Source organism: Polypterus senegalus, chromosome 2 (genome assembly GCF_016835505.1).
Source record: "Polypterus senegalus isolate Bchr_013 chromosome 2, ASM1683550v1, whole genome shotgun sequence".
Lineage (NCBI taxonomy): Eukaryota > Metazoa > Chordata > Cladistia > Polypteriformes > Polypteridae > Polypterus > Polypterus senegalus.
In genome coordinates this window covers 223493907-223516795 of record NC_053155.1, presented here as the reverse complement: position 1 = coordinate 223516795, position 22889 = coordinate 223493907, and the positions used below count along the sequence as shown (strand labels likewise).

The 22889-nt window shown below is 36.2% G+C and overlaps 1 protein-coding gene across 1 annotated transcript in view; it reads right to left on the bottom strand.

Annotated features, from left to right (window-relative positions):
- tdrd3 (tudor domain containing 3) overlaps positions 1-22889 on the bottom strand; it is a 79939-nt gene that overhangs the window by 39839 nt on the left and 17211 nt on the right. The window contains exons 2-3 of the mRNA XM_039745315.1: positions 18628-18715; positions 16055-16120 (exon numbers count right to left, since the gene is read on the bottom strand). Coding sequence (XP_039601249.1) covers positions 16055-16120; positions 18628-18715 — 154 coding nt within the window. The remainder of the gene's footprint in view (positions 1-16054; positions 16121-18627; positions 18716-22889) is intronic.

The window sequence follows — 22889 nt, the reverse complement described above, 5'->3', positions numbered from 1 at the left end:
CGGCTGCCCCTTGGATATCCATGGCCAAATAAGGCTGGTTTGTACAATGCAGGTGTTTGCGCTAGATACAAGGAATTCAGAGAAAATGCAGTCAGATTTGATGATGCACGTGAGAAAATATTTCTAAGTACAGTAATCCCTCCTCGATTGCGGGGGTTGCATTCCAGACCCCCCGCGATAGGTGAAAATCCGCGAAGTAGAAACCATATGTTTCTATGGTTATTTTTATATATTTTAATCCCTTATAAACTCTCCCACACTGTTTATAAATATTCCCTGCAGAGTTATACAGCATAATCCCTTTGTATTCTCTTAGATATTAGGTAAGATTCATTGAAATTATGTATATAAACACACTGTTTATATACAGTAAAACCTAAATATTATTTTAAAGATATTGAGTGTCTCCGATATCACATGTTACAGCCGTTACGATAGACATGCCACCAGCAATAAATACGTACATTGCAACAAAAATAGTATACAGTAAATGTACTAAGTACTGTAAGTAGAAAATTAATTATGGTTACTCACCAACAATGACACGATGAGTTGTCCAATAACAATGATTTTTATTTTACTGCACAACAAAGGAGAGCGTTACAGCCCTTAAAGGAGCCACTTCAGGCGATTGTGTAGCACTGCCGTTCTTCTTCTTCTGGCAGTCTTCAACCCAAATCCCTAAAGCAGATTCCATCTAGACTACTGTCTTATTACATCCACTTACAACTTGTTTTGCACCCTGGTTAAAAGGACACTGCGGCCGTAGATCTTATATTCCTTTCCTACTTTTAAATAAAAAGAATCGTAGCCTTCAACAAATCCAAAACGTTTACCTTTTCGGCAATCGTTAACATCTTCCGTTTGCGCTTGGGCACGGCCTCTGAAGCAGTAGCAGATCGTTTTGGAGCCATAATGAAGGGCTTGACTATGCACAAAGATAAACACAAAAGAGCACAACTCTTTACACAGAGAAACACGTTGATGCTGAATGAGCGAGACGAGACTTCCTGGTTAACAATGCATTCAGCAAGCAGGAACTTAACTGCGTGCTCCGATTGGTTAGCTTCTCAGTCATCCGCCAATAGCGTCCCTTGTATGAAATCAACTGGGCAAACCAACTGAGGAAGCATGTACAGGAAGTAAAAAGACACATTGTCCGCAGAACCCGCGAAGCAGCGAAAAATCCGCGTTATGTATTTACTTATGCTTTCATATAAAATCCGCGATAGAGCGAAACCGTGAAAGTCAAAGCGCGATATAGCAAGGGATTACTGTACATGGCATTGCTGATGCAGCTGGCCGCATATTCCAAATGGTGAATTTCAACAAGAGTCTGGTTACTCTATGACAAAATAATGAACGAAGGGCAGAGTATGATTCAACCGATAATCAAAACAAAAGGAAAGCAATCAAAACATTTGAAATTAATCTGCCCATCATGTAGATCCCCGGTTATGAAGATATCTGTGCCCTCAGGAATTCAGTTGCCCCTTCTGATTTGACACAGGCACACTAAGGTGTAATTTTCATATCTTCTCATGTTCACGCATCTTTGCATACCATTTCTCTTTTGATTTAACACATGCTCCAATAAACATGCATGTGCAGCTGCCTTCCCGCTGTTTCTTCATGCACAGCAATGTCATGAAGTCTGTATTTTAAGGTTACAGGTGTATTACGTAGTCATTTTACTGAGGTACTTTATGACTTATGATTACTTTACTCATCTTGGCGTGCACACTATATGTTCTGTGACCAAAAAATTCTTTAAGGGGAGTTCATCAAAAAAAAAAGCATTGAATATAACAAACTATTTTTCCTGTATATTACATGCACAGTTGATCATAGCAGATTAAAACTGACCAAACTGAAAAAACACTGTGCAGTTAAATGCTGCACTGTATTTTTAAATTTGCCCATTGGGCAGTCTTCTATTCCACAATCACATCTTCCGCGTACCTGAATCCCTTTCCACAGTCTTTGCTGTAGAAATGTGTGTACCTGTAAGCTGTCTGCAAAATGAACACTGTACATCTAAAATTATTCAAAATGTATTCGTAAAGACTGTATACAGTCTTCCATATTAATTTCATATTTGTAATGGAAGGATTTTTCTAAAGAGAGGGGGGGATCAAGAGAGCAGATGGGCGTTGGTCGCTCAGCGCAAAAACCAGCTTCAAGAAGGAAAAGTACTGGGAATATGGCCAGAGGGTTATGCTGACTTGTTTTTCACTTGTTTTTCACTTCGAGGGGCTTCACTATTTTTGTGTGCCTTTTGGTACCAGACGCCGTCTCCGTCAGGATAAAGGGGCATGCTGACTTGTTTTTCACTTCAAGGGGCTTCACCACGCAATTCTTATTTTTGTGTGCCTCCTGGTACCAGGTGTCATCATCATCAGGACCAAGTGCAAAACAACACCGCGTCCCGTGGAAAGGTGTGTGTGCTGAAACTAATCACTTCTGTATACACTGCTTACACGTAAGCCGCTTTGGGCAAGGACGCTCAATTAGTATATAAGGGAAGGTTTCGCCCTCAGTTTCTTTGGAGGCTCAACCGTGGGGACAGCGCGCACCGCCCGGTAAATGAAAGGCAAAATGGGTTGGTCCTTTGACAAGACTGACAAGCGGGCCACTCAGTCTACTGGTCTGGGATGATGGCTCTATGTCTTTTTATATGTCTGTAAGTATTGTTTTGTATGTCTGCATTATATGTGTTTGATTATTATAGTTGATTAAGTAAATAAAATAGAAGTATTGGACCTCTTCTCTCTGATTCTTTGCCTACTTATGTTCTAATCCCTTGAACCATTTTCCCGCAACAAAACATTTTGGCGTCACTTGCAGGATTTTGGGGAATCTGGTAAAATATTGAACTATTGAGTGAGGCAAAAAGAAATCAGAGATGTCTAAGAAAAAGGATAAAAACCCTGGCACGGCTCCTTTACCTCTTCCCGGCTGGGAGGAAACAGTATGGGAATACTGCGCTAGAGAATTGGGACATGGGGGGGGATTAGCACAATATTGGCAAAGTTTAGGCCCCCCAACACCAGTGAATGTACTAGCCGCGCTTAAGAAAATGCAAATGGACTTGGTGGGTGCGTTTGATGGCCGAATCCCAGGTAGCTGTATTATTGCCGCGGGTACAGCGGGCCGAGGGGATGACGGAAAAGGTAGCCTTATGCATAGCCAAGATAAATACCTGGCTAAAAATTTGCGAGCAGCTAGCAGTACATGTAGCAATGTATAAAGAGAATGCCATACAGATTAAGCAACGATTGCTCAGTGTTAAAGTGTGTGGTGGCGCAGTGGTTAGCACTTATGCCATGATTCGAGTTTATTTGTGATTTATGTTGAAGCTTACATGTTGTTTGTTTTGAGTTAATATTCTCAATGACAGTTTAGTCTTTTTGACGAGAGTGCCGTCTTGCTGTAGTATCGAACCGCGTGATTTCTTGATAGTTGGATTTGCCCTAATTGTCACAGGAATGGATCGCCACGGAAGCAATTCCTCGTTGTCGCCGAGTCATTTCGCCAATGGAGTCTCCTTGATCTAGAAACCAGCGCCGTTTCGAGCTGAATAGAATCGTGTTAGAGTTAACATCCGCTAACGCTATGAGAGGCTGTTTTATATTATAGTCTGATAAGTAAAGCAGCCTTCAGAAAAATGTAGGAGGATAGCACCAAAAAGAATAACAAGCGTTGAGAAGAATATAATGCGCGAAAAAGAAAAAGTGCACTGTATTTAACATCAAAGGTACCTGGCGCTCGCTAATGTCTGTGCATATGAATATGTCTGTGCTGAACTTATTCAATGTGTGTGCCTGTATACTATGTGTATGCCTGAGCATTAATTGTTCTCTGTGTGTGTGTAAATATGTTTGTGCTAAAAATGTGTGAGCGTACCTGTTATTTGTTCTGTGGGTGTGTGCGTGTGTTTGGGAGTAAGAAAGCAAAAACATGGAGACTTCTGGGTAATGTAGTTCAACTATGATTTGCTGAAGCTGCCGTGTGCATATAAACTTCCAGAGCTCTGAGTAAATATGGGTTAAAATAAATAATAAGTGATAATAAGTGACAAAACTGAGGTAAAGTTGAATGTGTTAAAACAATGGTTTGGGTGATTTTGTGTATGTTATATAGTGTATTAGAGGGATCCCTATGTGTGTGTATGTTAAATAGGTTTCAGTGTGCTTAAAAGAATGTGTAAAAATATATGTTGTTTGCAAGAATTAAATAATTGATATTATTGTGAATGTAAATGTTGAAATTAAAAGAGCTCTTAATTCTAAATTAAAAAAAAAAGATTTGAACAGGTGGTGTAAAAAGGTCTCCAGATTAAGCATATTATATGAGCACCCCTTTTATTTGAGTACTGGCCAGACTCTGATAAAAGGGAGGATTTTAATTAAAATGAGTAAATTTCGATTGAAGGAGACATTCTTTTAGCAAAATGAAGCAGGTTATTGGTAATACTCCTTTCAAAGCCTATGTTGATTAGTGCTGCTTAGAAAACAAAATTTACTGTATATTGGAGAGGCAGAGTACAAGGAAAGCTGTTATAATGTGAGGGTTACTTGTATGTGGTAATGAAGGTAAGTGTAAGTGACAATATGGTGTGCATTTGTTTGGTGATGGTCAAATGTGACAACTGGTATGAAGAATGGCATGTGGCAGTATAAAAACAGCCAATGCCAAACTGTAAGTGAAAAAAAGGGAATAAGGAGGGTTAACTAAGAGGAAAACAGACTGTGCTCTTTGGAGTCAACATTCTGAAAGACGTGTAATAAAACATCTGGAAGATAACAATGAAAGAATGTGCAAGATCAACTGTCTTTGACAGAAGGTTATGGGGAAAAGAAAATCAGTGTATATAATTGAAGTAGATTTGAAGTATTTTCTTAGTTTACCTGATAAACAAGTGGGTTCTTCATTCTAAATATGGGTAGAAATGTGCAAATTTCTTAGAGGGCTTTATAGTAAATAAAGACACATTTTGCATTATAGGGCATTTTGATATATTGATTTCTTTCCTCATTTCCTTTGTGTGTAATATTGACATGTTTGTGTGAAATACAGTGGAATACTGGTATCACAACAAAACTAATGGAAGGCTCACTTTTATACATGTATAGAAACTTTAAAATGAACACCTTGTGTAAAAAGAAAAATGTTTTAGGACTTTGCATAACTGAACAATGGTTTGTGATTAGATACATGGGGAAGAAATGTGGAGCCTAACTTTTTGTTATTTAATGTCACCAAGGAAAAGATTAAGAATTTACCGTCTAGATTGTGGATTTCTTTCTTGACTCTGCTTGATATGTTATGTTTAATTTTGTTTAAATTTTACATTTTGAAACCAGTTTAAATCTTGGAACAAATGCAGATAATTTGAATATTATGTCAATATTATTGGGACCAATTTTTGTAATGATTTATTATTGAGTACTTTTCCTTTTGTAATACATTGATTGACTTTATTTTAATAATGACTTGGGACATGTTTTTTAATTGAGTGGAAATTGCAACGCAGCCAAACTGGAAACAGCTATAAAGGAGGACTTGAACTTTGTGCTTATCAATCTAAATTTTTTACTCTGACTGTTTAAAGACAAATTGACTTAGACAAGCACAGCACTGGATTGAACTGACCGTTTGTTTCACTGCTAGCAATATTTTTAATAGGGGTACCCCAACGAAACAGATCTGACATCTTATGACATATTGTTTTTTGGATCCATAAGTAGCTACCAATGAAGAATTAATATGCTGACTATTTAAATGAGCGTTTTTAAGTCTTTACATATGCAGGTGAAAGCTGTTTTTTCCTAGTGCATCGTAGATGACAGCATTTGAAGTTGAACCAGAGATTGGGCTGTGATAAAGGTCTGCAGATAAACTAATTATCTGACTCCAAGGAGAACCCAGCCATACCAAAGAGGGAATCAAGTCATGAATCAGGCCATCGATCAGCTGACTACTGGACAACGACTTGATTCCAGTTCCAGACATCATGGATACCTGCTGCCAAGAGCTCAACTATGCTGGTGATGTTTGAGCCCAAAAGATCATCGTGGATTCCGAATCATAGATGACATCTGCCTACTTGGGTCCTTTTTGCTTGGGATGTTGGACCCCAACACCTGCTTTGGTCCTTATTAGAGAAAAAAAAATCTGTCACACTTTTACTCTGCAGGGCTCAATGTTCTTGCTGGAGCCTGCTTTGACTGTCCACTTGTTTGACAAATGGCAACATCTTTGAAATTAAAAGTATTTGAACCGTGAAGTATGAAAGATATAGAAGGGAAAGCTAATTATTTGTAAACAAAGCAGAATATAGGGATTCCTAAATAATATGTATTTAATGAATGTTTGTATTAATGGGAATACTATATAATTTGTATTTTTAGATAAATGTTTTGATATGCCTTCTGATATTTTGTATGAGATAAGTCACCTTTAAGGACCAATGATTTGGTTATTTGTAAAGTTAATCAGAATTGAATCTAATCTAACATAAGGGATCTATTAGAGATTGTTAAGTGATTGTCATTGAAGGGACAATGCACTATTACTAGTCAGGGTCAGTCCAGTTTAGATATTCTAGGTTATTGATTGTAGTGTTATAGCAAATAATGTAGAGCTTTACATTTAGGTACATTTAATTAATTGAAAAGAATAATAGTAAGCATATGGGATGACACACATGACTAGTATTTTGGGGAAAAGGGACACATACTATAGGTCAGGACATCTATAGCTTTTAGAAGAGGATAAAACAGTTTAGGCTAGCATGTTGATGGTGATACAGGTCAAATGATTAACATCATGGCTTGATGAGTATATGTTATGGAAATCAGTGAAATGAAGTAATAATTTGGCCCATAGGAGATGGAGTGTCCTATACATACAGTGGTGAGTGTGAGGTCCGTGAATTAAAAAGTCCAAATGAAGTTTGAAGATCTCTGAAGATATGAATAAGCTTGGGTATAACCCTTGAAATTGAAATTGAAATTGAAATGAATGTGACCTCAAAAATGACCCAGTGATTTGCATTTTGGAAGTAGTGCTGACATCTTCCGAAGGGAGGATTGACACCTACTGTCCACAAGATGGCTGAATTAATGTGATAAAGGTGGCTCAAGGTTGAGACCACAGCTGGGTGTATATTTGGGCAATTTTATGAATGAGTGTGTTAAGATGTGAGCATGGTGAGGTGTGTAAGGACTTTATCTCCGATTATCATTGTGCACAGCGGTGGCAACCTAAAACTGAGAACTTTTGAGTTATTTAAGATAAATATTTATGCCATCTGTATCATCACCAATAATATTAATTAGTATTAGCTTTATTTGAACCTGGGTATTATGGGGGTTCATGTTAGTGAAGCAGAAATTACTCTCTTAATAGTACGTTGTTGCTTGTTACTAGTTTCCTAATTAGTTATTACTAGAGTTGCTGTCAAACAGGTGTGCACCCAATTTCTTGAACCATGGACACCTTCAGTTAAAGATTTTTATTCTTTTCTTGATGACAATGTGGATGATGAAATACCAAATCAGAAGAAACTCCTTGGGTGAAGTGCTAGTAACGCTCCCCAGGAGGTGACCCTCACGCGCAAAGTACCTGGGTTGAAGAAAAATTGTAATTTCACTGGAAAAATATTTCTCCAAGTGAAGAAAAAGCATTTATTATGGACAATTGTGTTATTATTATTGCTTTAATGACTATATTTAACTGTTATGTATTTTGTGCTTTACGAAAAATTGCAATCAGAACAAGAAGGGCAAGAGCGCTGGGTTTGCGCTGAGCGAGGGGCCGAATGTAATGGAAGGATTTTTCTAAAGAGAGGGGGGGATCAAGAGAGCAGATGGGCGTTGGTCGCTCAGCGCAAAAACCAGCTTCAAGAAGGAAAAGTACTGGGAATATGGCCAGAGGGTTATGCTGACTTGTTTTTCACTTGTTTTTCACTTCGAGGGCTTCACTATTTTTGTGTGCCTTTTGGTACCAGGTGTCGTCATCATCAGGACCAAGTGCAAAACAACACCGTGTCCCGTGTAAAGGTGTGTGTGCTGAAACTAATAACTTCTGTATACATTGCTTACACGTAAGCCGCTTTCGGCAAGGACGCTCAATTAGTATATAAGGGAAGGTTTCGCCCTCAGTTCCTTTGGAGGCTCAACCGTAGGGACAGCGCGCACCGCCCGGTAAATGAAAGGCAAAATGGGTTGGTCCTTTGACAAGACTGACAAGCGGGCCCCCTCAGTCTACTGGTCTGGGATGATGGCTCTATGTCTTTTTATATGTCTGTAAGTATTGTTTTGTTTTGTATGTCTGCATTATATGTGTTTGATTATTATAGTTGATTAAGTAAATAAAATAGAAGTATTGGACCTCTTCTCTCTGATTCTTTGCCTACTTATGTTCTAATCCCTTGAACCATTTTCCCGCAACAAAACAATATTTAATTCAATATTTAATGTGACACTCCAATCCAATGAAAGGGACACTAATTTTCCACAGCTGAGCCTTTGTGGTTGAAATGACTCTTCTGTTTAAAAAATGAACACTGTGACAGGACAGCTAAAAGTGAGCTAAATCTCTTTAAATAATCCAGGAAGTCTTCTGTCATTTTTTTTTCTCTATTGTGCCATTTTGTCCTGTTCACTGGAAGGGACACATATTGTCCCAGCTTGAGCAGAGCTGTAGAAATGCATACCACCCATCTTCTTTGATTTTGCTTCAAACTGTAACACCTATTGACAACTGTGTTCTCACAATAAAATCTGTAGGCGTTTCTGCAGCACAATGGGCTACAGTCACTTGCTAAGCTTAAAAAACGAGGTGCCCCAAGAATAACAAACAGACCCCAGACAGAATTAAAACTAAAAGCAGGGAAAGTTAGTGAGTATTTACTAACAGGTAGATAGGCATCACCTTTTTAGACTATCCAACTCAAAAGCATAAGTCTCACCAACTTCAGAGATAGCCTTTAATTTATTGTTGAGAAAGCAGTGAAGGTTACAGTTAAGGAACTGGAAAGCCAGCATAAAAACATTAGGGGTAATACACAGCAAGGAAGCTTATATGGGTATGAGATTATTCGCTGCTCCTCAGTCTTTTATCATGATTCATAGCCAGATTTCCCCACTTTTGGAGAAAATGAGACTGGTATTAAGAAGTCTTGTTCAAGAATGTCAGGGCTGTACAAACGGAATGGAGGTTGCTGAAAATGCTGATAAAAGGCCAATTCTCAGACAAGTCTTACAACAGTTTGTCGGAAGGCTTACTGTCAGTACAGAACAGAATAAAATCAATAGTGCAAAACTCACTCAATGTCTCAACATTGGAGAATTTAGTTACAGTCAGTACAGTAGACCCATCACTCGTGCAGTTTCCTGAGCCCTGTATCAAACGCTAGCTCACTTCAAACAACAAGAAAAGAAAACCAAATTACAATGGATGGCCCTCTGACATTAACATTCTAATGGTTAGTGACACAGACTCGGAGCCTGAGTAAAATACACAGTTCTTAATGACTGTACATACCTGTAGTTTGAAAGTAATCAAAACCATCAAAGCAGACATAAAAGCACAATAGAAGGATGCATTGCACAGGAGATGGAAAAGAATTAGGCACACATACATGGACGTTAGAAAGGTGAGAGACTGAAAGATCAATATTTTACACATTTCATCATTTGGCACCTTAATCAAAGATATTGGCTCCTATTTTTTTTTTTTACAAATATTTCTTTTTTGTCAAGAACTCATGGCTAGTATGCAGAGGAATTTTGCTCAGTATTGGAAATGGAAGCATCAGTCAGTACCCCTGTCTCGTTTTCAATCTACTAATGATGTCTAGATGGTTATGTTTAAACTGCAAAGCCTGTTTGGCGCAAAAGCACATTCTTATCCCTCACCCCAGCATGTTTGCCTTGTACGGATTTAGGCTTCTTTTTGAGGCTGCTATCCTGACAAATAATGGTCAGTCACTTAATGAGACTGTGACAGTTTGAGAATAGTGATTGAAGTAAAACAGTACACAAACAGAAGGAGGACTAGTTTTATGATTTTGAAGGTGCTCACAGAAACATTGGGTAGTGGCAGGATGCATTTAATATAAGAGCATTTTAAAAAAAAAAAAAAGGCAGTTGGCACCTTTGGACTCATCAGAAATGTGCAATCGCGCTGTAACAAGTCAGGGTCATACAATCTGTCCAATTTTTCTTCTTCAGTCTATTCAGATGTGAAATTATACTTTTACATCACTAGAGAAGCTTTCTGTTATGTCAAGAACAGTGGTACGAGAGGATTTGGCAAGGTAAAAAGGATAAGCAAATGCAGTTAAGTGTGAGCCAGAGGAATGAGACAGCGATTCACACCTGGATACCAGCATTTAATTGCTTATAACAGGGGTCTTCCATGCATAAAAAAAAAAAAAAAAAATTATTAATCTCACTTTATAAACAAAATTTTAGAGCTGAAACAACATGGGCATCTCAAATGTAGCAATTTAGGAAAAATCAAGGAAGGACAGTAGTGTGACATGCACACTGATAAAATAATTAAAGATCAACAAACAAAACAGCCGTGTCGCTTCTAAAGTTAACAGTACCTTTCACTAGACCAAACTCTGAAAAGGCCATTATCTCCAACTCCACCAACAGGCACTATGCAGACTGGAAGGAAAAGAGTTTTCTCCAGGCATCTGCCAAATTTGTGGCCAACATGGAGGCATGGAATGGGATTTTCATTCTCAGTAAAAAGAAACCAAAAAAAAAAAACATGCAAGTAAAAGTTGGGTGTCTTCCCTTTTTCTGAAAGACTGTGAATGCTTTAACAGGTTGGTTTTCTCACTGCACCCTCACGGTTGAGACAAGTGTGCATGTAACAGCAGGTACAGATCATTGTCAATCAATAGAAGGGATAAATATCATGTGCCCCACAGCCCATGAGCCACTAGCACACTTATCGATGGCCACCCACCAGCAGGTTCACATCACTTCAGCCTACACTTGCCATTGCGCACAGTGATCTTAGGCTTGTGTGCAGCTACTTAGCCATCAAAATATATTTTTACAAAGTTCCGAGGTGAAACTGAGGTGTTTTTATGGGCCAGTCGAGAAATACAATCTCTGCAGCATGTCCTGGGTCTGCCATGATGTCTCCTTCTGGGTGACCATGCCCAAAACGCATCCCCAGGGAGGCATGCAGGGGCAACATAATCAGATGCCGAACCATTTCGACTTGCTCCTTTCAATTAATAGTTATGTATATAAAAAATTCAGTAAAGGTTAGAATATTAAAAATAATAACATAAACATGAAACACATATACACTATACAATTATTGTGTGAGTACAATTCATCCATCCATCCAGTATCCAACCCGCTATATCCTAGCACAGTGTCACATGTGTCTGCTGTAGCAACTAAATAAAAAATACAAAACCTACAGCACAATCTTACAAAAATGAACAAGTTCTTACAAACACAGGCTCAAATCCCTGATCACTATTTGTCTAGAGTTGGCACATTGGGGTTTTCTGCAGAAGTATTTCTTTCCTTTCACATCTCCATTAAAATCGTCTCAATTCTCTTTTTTTTTGTCCTACCAACATTTTGAAACCCTACAGTTTTTAAGGTCTTCTTTCCTTATAGTCGAAGTTCGTGATCCATAAAGAACTGTTCCACAACTATTTCTCGATTATTATTTAAAGCTTGCCTAAAAGAAAACTGTTAATCTTCTATAAATAGTATGCCTATATACAGTAAGTAATATGAAGATTTTTAAAGGTTACCTTGGATGTGTACTAGTAAGCATATACATCTGTAATTTAAATTCTGCCACAGTCACAAATGATAATATTAAAAATAATTTTAACAGAGCTATGTCTCTTCATATTATTTCTTTGACTTGTTTAAAGATACTCTTTAAAGGATTCTTTGAGGAAAGATTAGCATATTACTGAGGTTTCACTTTTAACTGCTTGATTTTTTTTTTTTTTTTACTTTTACTTTTGTAATTGTAACCTATTACTTTTTCTAGAGCTACATATTAGACATTTAGTCGCAATGTTTAACATTCTCCACATATAATTAATCAAAATGTATTTATTTATTTAAAGAAATTCTATAAAAAGCTAAATTGCCCCATGGGGACAAATACAGTTCTATCTAGCTATCTAAAATCTTCCAAAATTATCAACAGCAAAGCTGAGCTGTCCATGGCTTGAGCCCAGGTGACACATAATGGAGGAAGAGCATGTTCCACATGAGTAAATAATAACCTATGCACAAAATTATGTCATTTTCTCTGGGTGCATTCAAAACTTGTGAACTGAAGGAAGCTCATATGTATGACGATAATCCAACGCTAGATGTGCAGCCAGTGAACAGAATGATATAAGGGAATCTGGGCAGAAATTCAAATATCTATTCAACAATTACGTTCACTAAGAATGCATGTTTACTTATTTAAAGTCAAAATATATGCAGTAACACATGAGAATGTACCCTATGTACAGTCACAATTTAAAACAGTATTCCTTCAGCTTTTAATCACCATAGTCAAAAATGCTATTAAGATATCTCTGATATTTCTGTGGATTGAGGCTATTAATTTGCTCAGTCTAATGTAAACTACATCATTAACTCAACCTAAAAGGGACTTTTAGGTTTTTATCATAATAAATTCTCACTAATTTTAATTTCGTACAAATACTGACATTGAAGAATCCTTCTAAAGCTGTCTTATGCACATGAAGAATACAACCCTCAAACAATACTATTAAAATCAATTCCTGAAAATGAATTTAAATGTACTTTCACAATTACAAGGAAATGATTACCCTGATTAATATCCCAATTCCTTAAATTAACCTATGCCATAAAATATTCATCTTCTACTAAGATCTAAAATTGAAACTTACTATCTCTAGACTTGGATCTTTCGAGTCACATTTAAACTGAAAAAAATATTTTGAAAGAAATTGGGGGTAATAAGCACAACTGGATTAGTAAATTCCACTAGCCATTACTTCATAAATAAGGAAGCATACTCTATTTTGCACCTGATATTAACTTTGCTCCATTAAATACACACAAGGCAATTGCTAAATGTACAGGAGTTTTGATGGTAAAACAGAAAAAGATTCTGAGCTGTGACTTTTAGGAAAAAAGTGAAGAGAGAGACATCTAGTGGACATTGTAAACATAGGCTAATATACTTATTAAAACTACTTGTTAAACCATAAAATGCAAAATGCAGTAAAAGTCAGTATGTATTAGCATCATAACTCTTATGCATCTTAAAATATTTTACAAGTTTAAGTAAAAAGATTCTAACTTTTTTTCATTCTTACAAGTTTTAACAAACTGCCCTCTACTTTCAGTTTAAAACATACTGAGCTTTCATCCCATTTTAAATCAACGTATCAGGTGTTTTTTTGACACTGAAAAAAAAAACAGTCACGGCTGTGCATGGCACTGCTAGATATAGCCATGTTCAGTAAAAAGATATAAATGAGTAACTATGATCTGAAAATAAAGGTAAAATGATTAGGCTATAAAAAAAAAAAAAAAAAACAGTAATGACTTTCTTCTAAATATTCAATGCAATTAATGTTGTTAAGCTGACATTCACATGACATATATAAAAGGAGTCTTATCTACTGAGCTCCATGTTTGAAAACTACAATATCTTTCTGTCACTTTGATTACAGCATTGTGGTCTATACATGTGCAACTCGTATGTATTCTTTCTGTGAGGCTGTGCTGCCATGTCTATCCTTTACTGGTGTAATCATGCAGATTTGTTGATTTGTGTTATTCTGAGTACTGAAATCAGCATCTCTGTAGTTCTTCATTACCATCTCGCTTAATGGCAATCCTTTTGCTGGGGTGTAACATACCTTTACTTCAAATGCATATTTTGTTATTCATATTTTTATGAATACAGCTGCCAAATTATTTAAAACTTTTATCAACTCCTACACCATCACTGTAACTGAACAACAGAAAGCACACAAGGTACCTATGACAACGTATCATTCAAGTTTAGCACTTGTCCATTAATGTGTTCGAATGCCAATGTATAATCTGATGTTACAGAAAGGTTTTTCTCTTGCAACAGGTTACATTTATATTTAAAACATGCAATTTACTCTCTGCACACACAACACACATTTATATGTTTACTTATTTGTTTCTGTTTTTTAAAAAGACTTTTCATTGTAATCAGAAGCTTGCTTTCTGTCAGACTAGTTTAACATGAGCACATTTGCTCTCTGCAGTTCAAGATCACCACCCCTAATTTGAGGGCCACCTTCATAAGGTGTTGGATTGGTTTAGAAATATGACACTCAGTGGGCTGTCTAATTGTTCTCACTCAGTTTTAAAAATGTACTCATGGCTGACTCCTGACGCATGTATTATGCAAGACTAAGTTTCAGCAATGCTTCAGTATACTGACATGAGCATCAGTAAACGCCTAGCAGCAATCAAGGCTTTGTTTTTGCATAGATTTCACCGTTTACCTATTAAACACCTCTAATAGGTTTTGAAGAACTACACTCCCATCTATCCAAATGGTAGAATATTTAAAAGTATATATTTTTCTACATCTTTAATAATTGTTTTATATTCCTCATTTTACCTACACCTGAAAAAACACAGTGTGAGCATACACACAGATTTGTACTGTATATTACTTATTAAAAACAATCATAAATCACTTTCATTATATTTTTTATTTAAATTTTGATTTAAGGTGCGATAATTATGTGGCTGTAAGAGTAGTAATAAAGCAGAACTGAAGGAACTAAAGAAAACTTTTAAAATTTAACCCAACAGATTAGAATCAGGTAGCTTTGAGAATTCCAATTGAGAAATTCAACTGGGAACACTGCATTAATTTTTTTATTAGAATTCAGCAGGTAGAAGTGTTTGCAATAGTAATGTTGATTTTTATCCCAATAATGTTATTTTATATTATATACTACACAACTGCACTAAACACTTTTTCCCCATTCACTTTTTGAAAGATGCTCTGACTTCTATGTCAAGTTAGGACCAAGTTGAAACAAAGATGAAATTACACCAATGAACCATATAGGAAAGGAAGCCTTAACTAAGAATACCACAAGCACATAATATCAGCAAGTCAGAGTGCAACCACATTTGCTTTTCACATTATGGCACCAGGTGAACTTCCAGCTGTGATTATGTGAAGCAGGCCTTGGGAATGTATGTGCTATGATGGAGATGCTGATAAAGATACATACAAGATGAAACAACCACCTCAGGAACAGTAACATATATCAAGGCACCCTAGATGACTGCAGACAGAAGCCAAATAGCAGGAGTCTGGAGAAGCAGCTTAAAGAATGGACTGGATCAGCGAGGATTACAACTAATAAGATAAGAGGTTATCTAAAAGGCTACTCAGGGGAACCTTTATTATCCAAGTAATACAGAACCAGGAGTGCCTGGTGTCAAAATGAAAAGTGTCAGATCTGCTAAAAGCCAGCAGTGTTACCAGAAATGTCTAGAAACAATAATGCCCAAAATTCTATACATAGAGACTGGATTTCATAGATTTTGAGTTATAGAAAAGGGCTGAGGAGAAGCAAGTGGTTTTCTTCACCTCAAAGTCCTTCCATTTTCCCTTTACACAGCAATATTTTAATTTCTTGCTTCATAAATATTTAATTAAAAATATCTACAAATACACTTTTGTTACTTGCTGTACACTTTTTAAACATCAATACTGCACAGAGACAACTTCACTTTTTAACAAGCAATTTCTCTAAAACAGACTACATGCAAATTTTCATCTCAACCAGCCCAAGTAAAGAGTAGCTTCAAAGCATAAAACATTTAAAAACTAAAATATTCCATATGAATTTTACTTGTTTATGAGTAAAGCTTTTTTTTACTCAAAGCTGCTGAATTACACGAAGTAGTAATGTATTTAAACTGAAGTGGACTAAGCAGGCTGGAGAATGTTACATTACAAAAATCAATAAATAATCATCAGTGTAAATTACCTTTTCTACCCTTCCACTGTTGATATCAGTAGGTAGAAACTTCCTTCCAATTGGCCGAAGATCACTCTGGAAAGAAAAATATTTTATTATAAGCAATACAAGCTGAAAATTTTATTTTTGTAAGAGACATTAATTATATATTGACAGAACAAATGATGCCTACATTGGCTATTAAAATAATTCTTTAAGCATACTACAAGAATTTATTGTACAACCCCAATTCCAAAAAAGTTGGGAAACTGAGTAAAATGTAAATAAAAATGGAATGCAATGCTTTGTAAATCTCATAAACCCATATTTTATTCACAACAGAACATCAAAAACATATCAAATGTTTAAACTGAGAAAATGTATCATTTTAAGAAAAGAATAAGTTTATTTTGAATTTGATGGCAGCAACACGTCTCAAAAAAAGTTTGGACAGGGCTATGTTTACCACTGTGTAGCATCCCCTCTTCTTTTAACAACAGTTCGTAAATGTCTGGGAACTGAAGAGACCAGTTGCTGAACTTTTGGGAGAGGGATGCTGTCCCATTTTTGTCTGATTCGGGATTCTTGAAAATCAACAGTCCTGGGTGTTCTTTGTTGTATTTTTTGTTACATGATGTGCCAAATGTTTTTAATGGGTGTAAGGTCTGGACTGGGCAGCACAGTGGCGCAGTGGTAGTGCTGCTGCCTCGCAGTAAGGAGACCTGAGTTCGCTTTCCGGGTCCTCCCTGCATGGAGTTTGCATGTTCTCCCCGTGTCTGCATGGGTTTCCTCCCACAGTCCAAATACATGCAGGTTAGGTGCACTGGCGATCCTAAATTGTCCCTAGTGTGTGCTTGGTCTGTGTGTGTGTGTGCCCTGTTGTGGGCTGGCACACTGCCCAGGATTTGTTCCTGCCTTGCGCCTTGTGCTGGCTGGGATTGGCTCCAGCAGACCCCCGTGACCCTGTGTTAGGATATAGCGGGTTGGAAAATGACTAACTGACTGACTGACTGAAGGTCTGGACTGCAGGCAGGCCAGTTCATTACCCGGACTTTTCTACTACGAAGCCACGCTGTTGTAATAGATGCAGCATTAGATTTAGCATTGTTTTGCTGAAATATGCAAGGCTTTCCCTGAAAAAACATATCGTCTGGATAGGGGCATATGTTGCTCTAAAACCTGTATATAATTTTCATTATTGATTGTGCCTTTCCAGATATGCAAGCTGACCAATTCCATAGGCACTAATGGACCCCAATACAATCAGAGAAGTAGGCTTTTGAACTGAGCACTGATAACAAGCCGAATTGTCCCTTTCCTCTTTAGTTCAGAGGACACAGTGGTCATTCTTTCCAAAAAGAATTTCAAATTGTGATTCGTCAATCTACAGAAAAGTTTTCCACTTTGCCTCAGTCCATTTTAAATGAGCTTTGGCGCAAAGAAGTTGGTAACATTTCTGGATTATGTTAACATATGGCTTCTTCTTTACATGACAGAGCTTTAAACTGCATTTGTGGATGGCACACTGACACTGTAGTGACTTAATCATGCCTGTTTTTAATGCAGTGCCGCCCGAGGGCCTGAAGATCACAGGCACTCAATACTGATTTTTGGCCTTGTCCCTCGAGTTCATTTGACCAGTGTGGGGAGAAGTTTCCGATCATGCTCATTTCACCAAGGGACCGGTTTGAGATAGCTGTTAGTAAGTCGTCAATGAATTTTAAAAGACAAAGCTGTGTCACTGAACCATAAAGGTTAAGCAACACTGGTGTAAGGAAGGTGGTGCAGGCCAAATGCATAAGAATTAGCTACGTGAAACAACGTTGATGAAAACAAACCTTCAAGGGCTCTCTGAAAGAGTCAGAAAACATGCAAGACCCTGTGAAATAATATTAATAATAATTAATAATAATGAAAGATTTATTACTGGCTGACTGGTTTTAGCATTTTCTGGAACAATATTACCGTAATGTTTTCCTAAGATGCTCAGTTGCAAGTACAAATCACATCAACTCAGTTAGCCGTAAAGCAGTGCATGACTGTACTGTAAGATTGTAAAAGCAAATCATACTATTCAATTGTTTTTTTATAATTTTACATATTCTCCTTTCAGTTTTAATATCTATGGTATCCTTAGTTGTTAGGAATTGTTCTGTTATAATCCCTGTTCTGTTTATTGGTTCCTAGTTTTGATTTATGGGTGAGAAATGCAAAAAGGATTATATTGTCCAAGTGCTTTTAAAATCTTCATTTAGGACTAATGATAACCTGTAATGAAGGAAATATTCCTCGATACATTACTGTGCCAGAAATGAAAATATATAAATTATATTTTAAATAAGAATGCACTCTAATAGTGATCATACTGGAATGAAAATGAATGGTCAAAAGGGGCTCCTGAAAGAATGAGACATAATGACATTGTAAGATTTAGTCACATTAATGTACTGTATATAAGCACTATTTTCATTTTACCACAGGGTGAAATGTAGCATAATGGTACATTAAAAATTGACTAAGAATAAAACCACCATTAGAAGTTCCAGTACCTCTTCTAACGAGACAAAACTAATAATAAAAATATTAAATAAGATTATACCTACATTAAGTGCAATCTGGATTATGTCATTAACAGCAGGTGCTTTGTCCAATGAGCTAATACATGCCTCAATTCCTTCATCTGACAGATACCTACAACATTAAAATATTAATAAGAATAAAAGAAGAATAATGTATAAAATGAAAGTTCAACAGTAAACTGGTAATAACTGTGCACCAGTCCTAGAGTAAGAAATTTTGGCTTTAAAGGTGTTAAGCAATAAAAGGTATGTCTGTAGAAGGCTTGGTAGAAGGTAGTAAAAATACATTACATTTTATTTGCTTGTTTATTTTTTTAAATAGACAGATATTAGCTATCAAAAAAAGACATCACTTAGCTTTACACAGTATACACAACAAACATCTTAACATACATAAGGTAGTTAAGAAGAAAAAGTTATATGATGTTACCTAAGGCAGTTTTTGGACATTATTTATGTAGTATATAGCAATATGTATTAATATAGGCAACTTTACAAAGGGGCAAAGCTATGGGCGAACTAAGGCCCACACATCAATAAAGGTTTGCAAAGTGTTTGAACTTGTGAAAACACTTTTCTATTGGTATTACAGCAATCTTTACACCCCTTTGGTAAATATTTTTTTAAATTACCATTAAGGTGGCTCTATTTGTTTTATTCTATACCGATGCTAACATTATTTATCCAAAGTCTGCCAGATGTTGGCTTCAATGCAACTTAAATGCTAAGTTTTTTGTGATAAGCTATGGTTATGCAAGGCTCTACCACCAAATACTTCAACACGAAACACAGATTTGAAGAAGAAACCCAGCATAAAGCACGGTATAAAAAGGAGTCATCTTCAAATAGTGCATACTTTGACACAACAAATGGCTTGTGAGATAGAATTTGTCCTCCATTCAAATCCAAAGATGACAAACTTACATTTACATTGAGTAGAAAATCATGCTGCTTATATTTGCAGTGCTAAGTGGCACATGAAGAAGACTGCATATCTGGCATACATGTTACACACATCTGCTGTGATAATTGCCACATCAACTTAAGAACATGGGGTACATACAAAAGGTTTTCTTGGTTTCTATACACTGTCACAGTGAATATACTTGGTGTGCTTTTCATCAAGCACACTAGTAACAGAACTAACACCACTAATCAAAACATGCACAGGAAATGTTCCACTACTTCACCAACCTGCAAAATTGGGTTTTTAATAAAGCATAGCAAGAGCTGTAGTAATTTGTAAAAAGAAAAAGAGCACTCACTCAAAATACACAAGCAACTCACTTCATTTTAATACAAAGTTGGTCTCAGACTTCATCAAGCAATGTTGTCTCCTACCAAGGTTATTATAGTTAACGAAAACCAAAATTAAAACTGAAACTATTATTAAAAAAACATTTTTGTAAACTGAAATAAAATAATTAACAAAACCGAAATGAAAAACTAAAACTAAACGAAACTATTAAAGTAGCTGGAAAAAATAACTGAAATAAAATAATAATTTACTAAAATATTTTTAGTTTTCGTGTTTGAATGAACATTATTGCTGTTAGTCTTTAACCCTTGTAAGTTTTAACTCTAAAACAGAAAGTCATCCACCAGGAGCCGCCCGCATATATTCATCCAGTGAACGGCAGCTGGTGAAGGTGGGCGGCAGTTCACACAGCATTTGTGGTGACAGCGCAAGCCGAGTGTGGGTGCGTAAAGCATGAGAAATAGAAAGCGATTTGCGTGCTGCCTTTCTTTGTGCTTTTTGTATATCAAGATGTAATTCAAATGGCTGAAATCAGAATGTGCTGGTCAACAAAACGTTTACCATAGAAAAATCACGAGTGAGTAACGTTTCAGTTTATTTCTCAGGGGTCTGCTTTTTGTTGACAGTAATTCACCTGCCACTTCGCACAGAAGAAATCGTTTTTACTTTCTCATATACGAAATATACAGAAAGTATAGTAATCATGAAAAAATTCGACCTCGATATTTTGATGAATCTTGATGTTATACACTAACCAGTGTCCAACAATACTGTTTTTTGGAATTGCTTGTGTGCACGTCTCTGTGCATGTGTAAACACGATAACTCAAAAACATAACTAGATAAATGGATGAAATTCAGCATGTGGTTGTTACACCACAATTGTAGATCTGTATTAACTTTTGGGCCAAATCCATCACCCAGAAGTGTTACTTTATCTGAACACATACTCATTTTTTTTTTGTTTATACAGTTGCAGAGTCCGATTTATTCAACTTTACTTTTTTAATAATTGTTCAATATATTATTCATTTGATTTGTTGTTGATGGTTCCTTAATGTACATAATATGAAAACATAATCATTGTCTTGCAGTTTACTCCTCAGATATCCATCCCAATATCTGAGTATACAAGAAAGTCGAGGGGAGATCACTCCCGATTTTTAAAAATAAAACGGTGGCAATCGAGAGACTGACTAGGTCATCATACAAGATCAGCATATTGTTACTGACCAATCACTTTTGCTTTAAAAACATTGTTTAACAACGAAGCCATACGAACAAAGGCAGAAAGTCTGACAAGTGATGAAAAAGTACAAATGGGTTTTTGTATTTATTCCACATTTATTAATTTATCTTTTTTAGATCATTTTCACAACTCAAAATACCTGATATTGTGAAAGTAATCCATTAGCAGAATATTTTAAAATATTTGTCTCCATTTTTTCAATGTCTTTCTCTCTCTCCCAAAATAGACAGTTGAAATATCATATTCTTTTTGTTCTTAGCCTTATCATACATACTGCATACCAGGGATTTTTCTTGCCTTGCATCCAAACCTGCCGCAGTAGGCTCCAGATTTTCTGAAAGCCTACTATGGATAAACAGGTTTAGATAATGTATATATTGTTCCTAATCTCAGATGCTGTCTCTGTTGTTTTATGCCTGTCTGTACTCCTATTGCCTGCTCATTATAGGTTTACTGTCCTTTATGTTGGGCTATTCAAGACTCACCACCCCTAACCTTGACACTACATGCTTGTTGTTCTTTGTTTCCCTCAATACAGCTGGGTGGGGTCTGTACACTGATTCAAGTCTAAGAGCCCTGTTCTTCCTAAGCCCCTGTGATTTTCATGAGAAAATATTTTAAAAATTATAAAATTGTGTAAAATTGTTCATATTCAGTGTCTAGTTTTGATTATGCTTGTTTTTATCAGACAAAAATAAAACCAGATAATAAACCAGGCTGTATAGTTACCTTCCACTAACATTAAACTCATATCCAAATCTGTTAAGTGTACAGTACAGTTATGCCTGATTGTGACACAAAACTAGGTACTCCATGCCATAATTACTAAAACTAATATATATATAAAAATAAAATAGAAATGCCTTTGTGAAATAAAAACTAAACTAAAAATACATGATGAAGGAAAACTAAAACTAAACTAAATTTCCAAGTAAGATCAGAAAAAATATAGAAATAAAAACTAATATAAAAAAGGCAAAACTATAATAACCTTGTCTCCTACTCACTATGTGACCTGTCGGACTCTACTGAAGGGGGGGAGGGAGCCTGACTATTTTTGTATACTCATTTATTGTTGCTGCTAATGCACTGTATTACTAAAATGTCCAAGCACTAACAACAGTCTTTCAAAGTATATCTAAGCAGCACAAGTCATAATGTAGAGCTCCTTTGCACTGATTTGTTTATTATTATTAAAGGAGATTGTTTCAACAGTTTTGCAAAACTTTTTTATTCTCCATTTTCAACTTTGGAAATTTGCTTTTCAGCTGGTAATATGACTCCAGTTCTTCCCTGGGTTCTGTTATAGAGACACCAGTGTGCCCAACTGAGAATTAGCAATTCACCTAACATACACATTTTTGAGAAAGTGGGAGTAAAACCAGATTATATGGAGGAAAATCCATACACATTTGAGAGAAATGTGTAAACCTGTCATATATAATGACCAGGTGCAGGACTTAAACCTTGAATGCTGGATTCATGAGGGAGCAACACTAACTACACTGCCACCATATTACTCAGTTTAATTGATCATGTTGCAGCTCTGTAGTTTTCTTTTTGTTTGATCTTCTTAGGAATGCTTCTCACTATATATCGCAAAGTAATTACATTGCCTGGGTCCACTCACAAAAGTACATTTTTATGATTATAACAAGAAAGTAGGTGATATCTCCAGTTACATTAATATTTATGAAATTTTTACATTTAAGAGTTCTTAGCTACATGCCGAGTACCCATGCATTTTTTTTACATCCCTTTATCTCTGGAATTTCTTTTA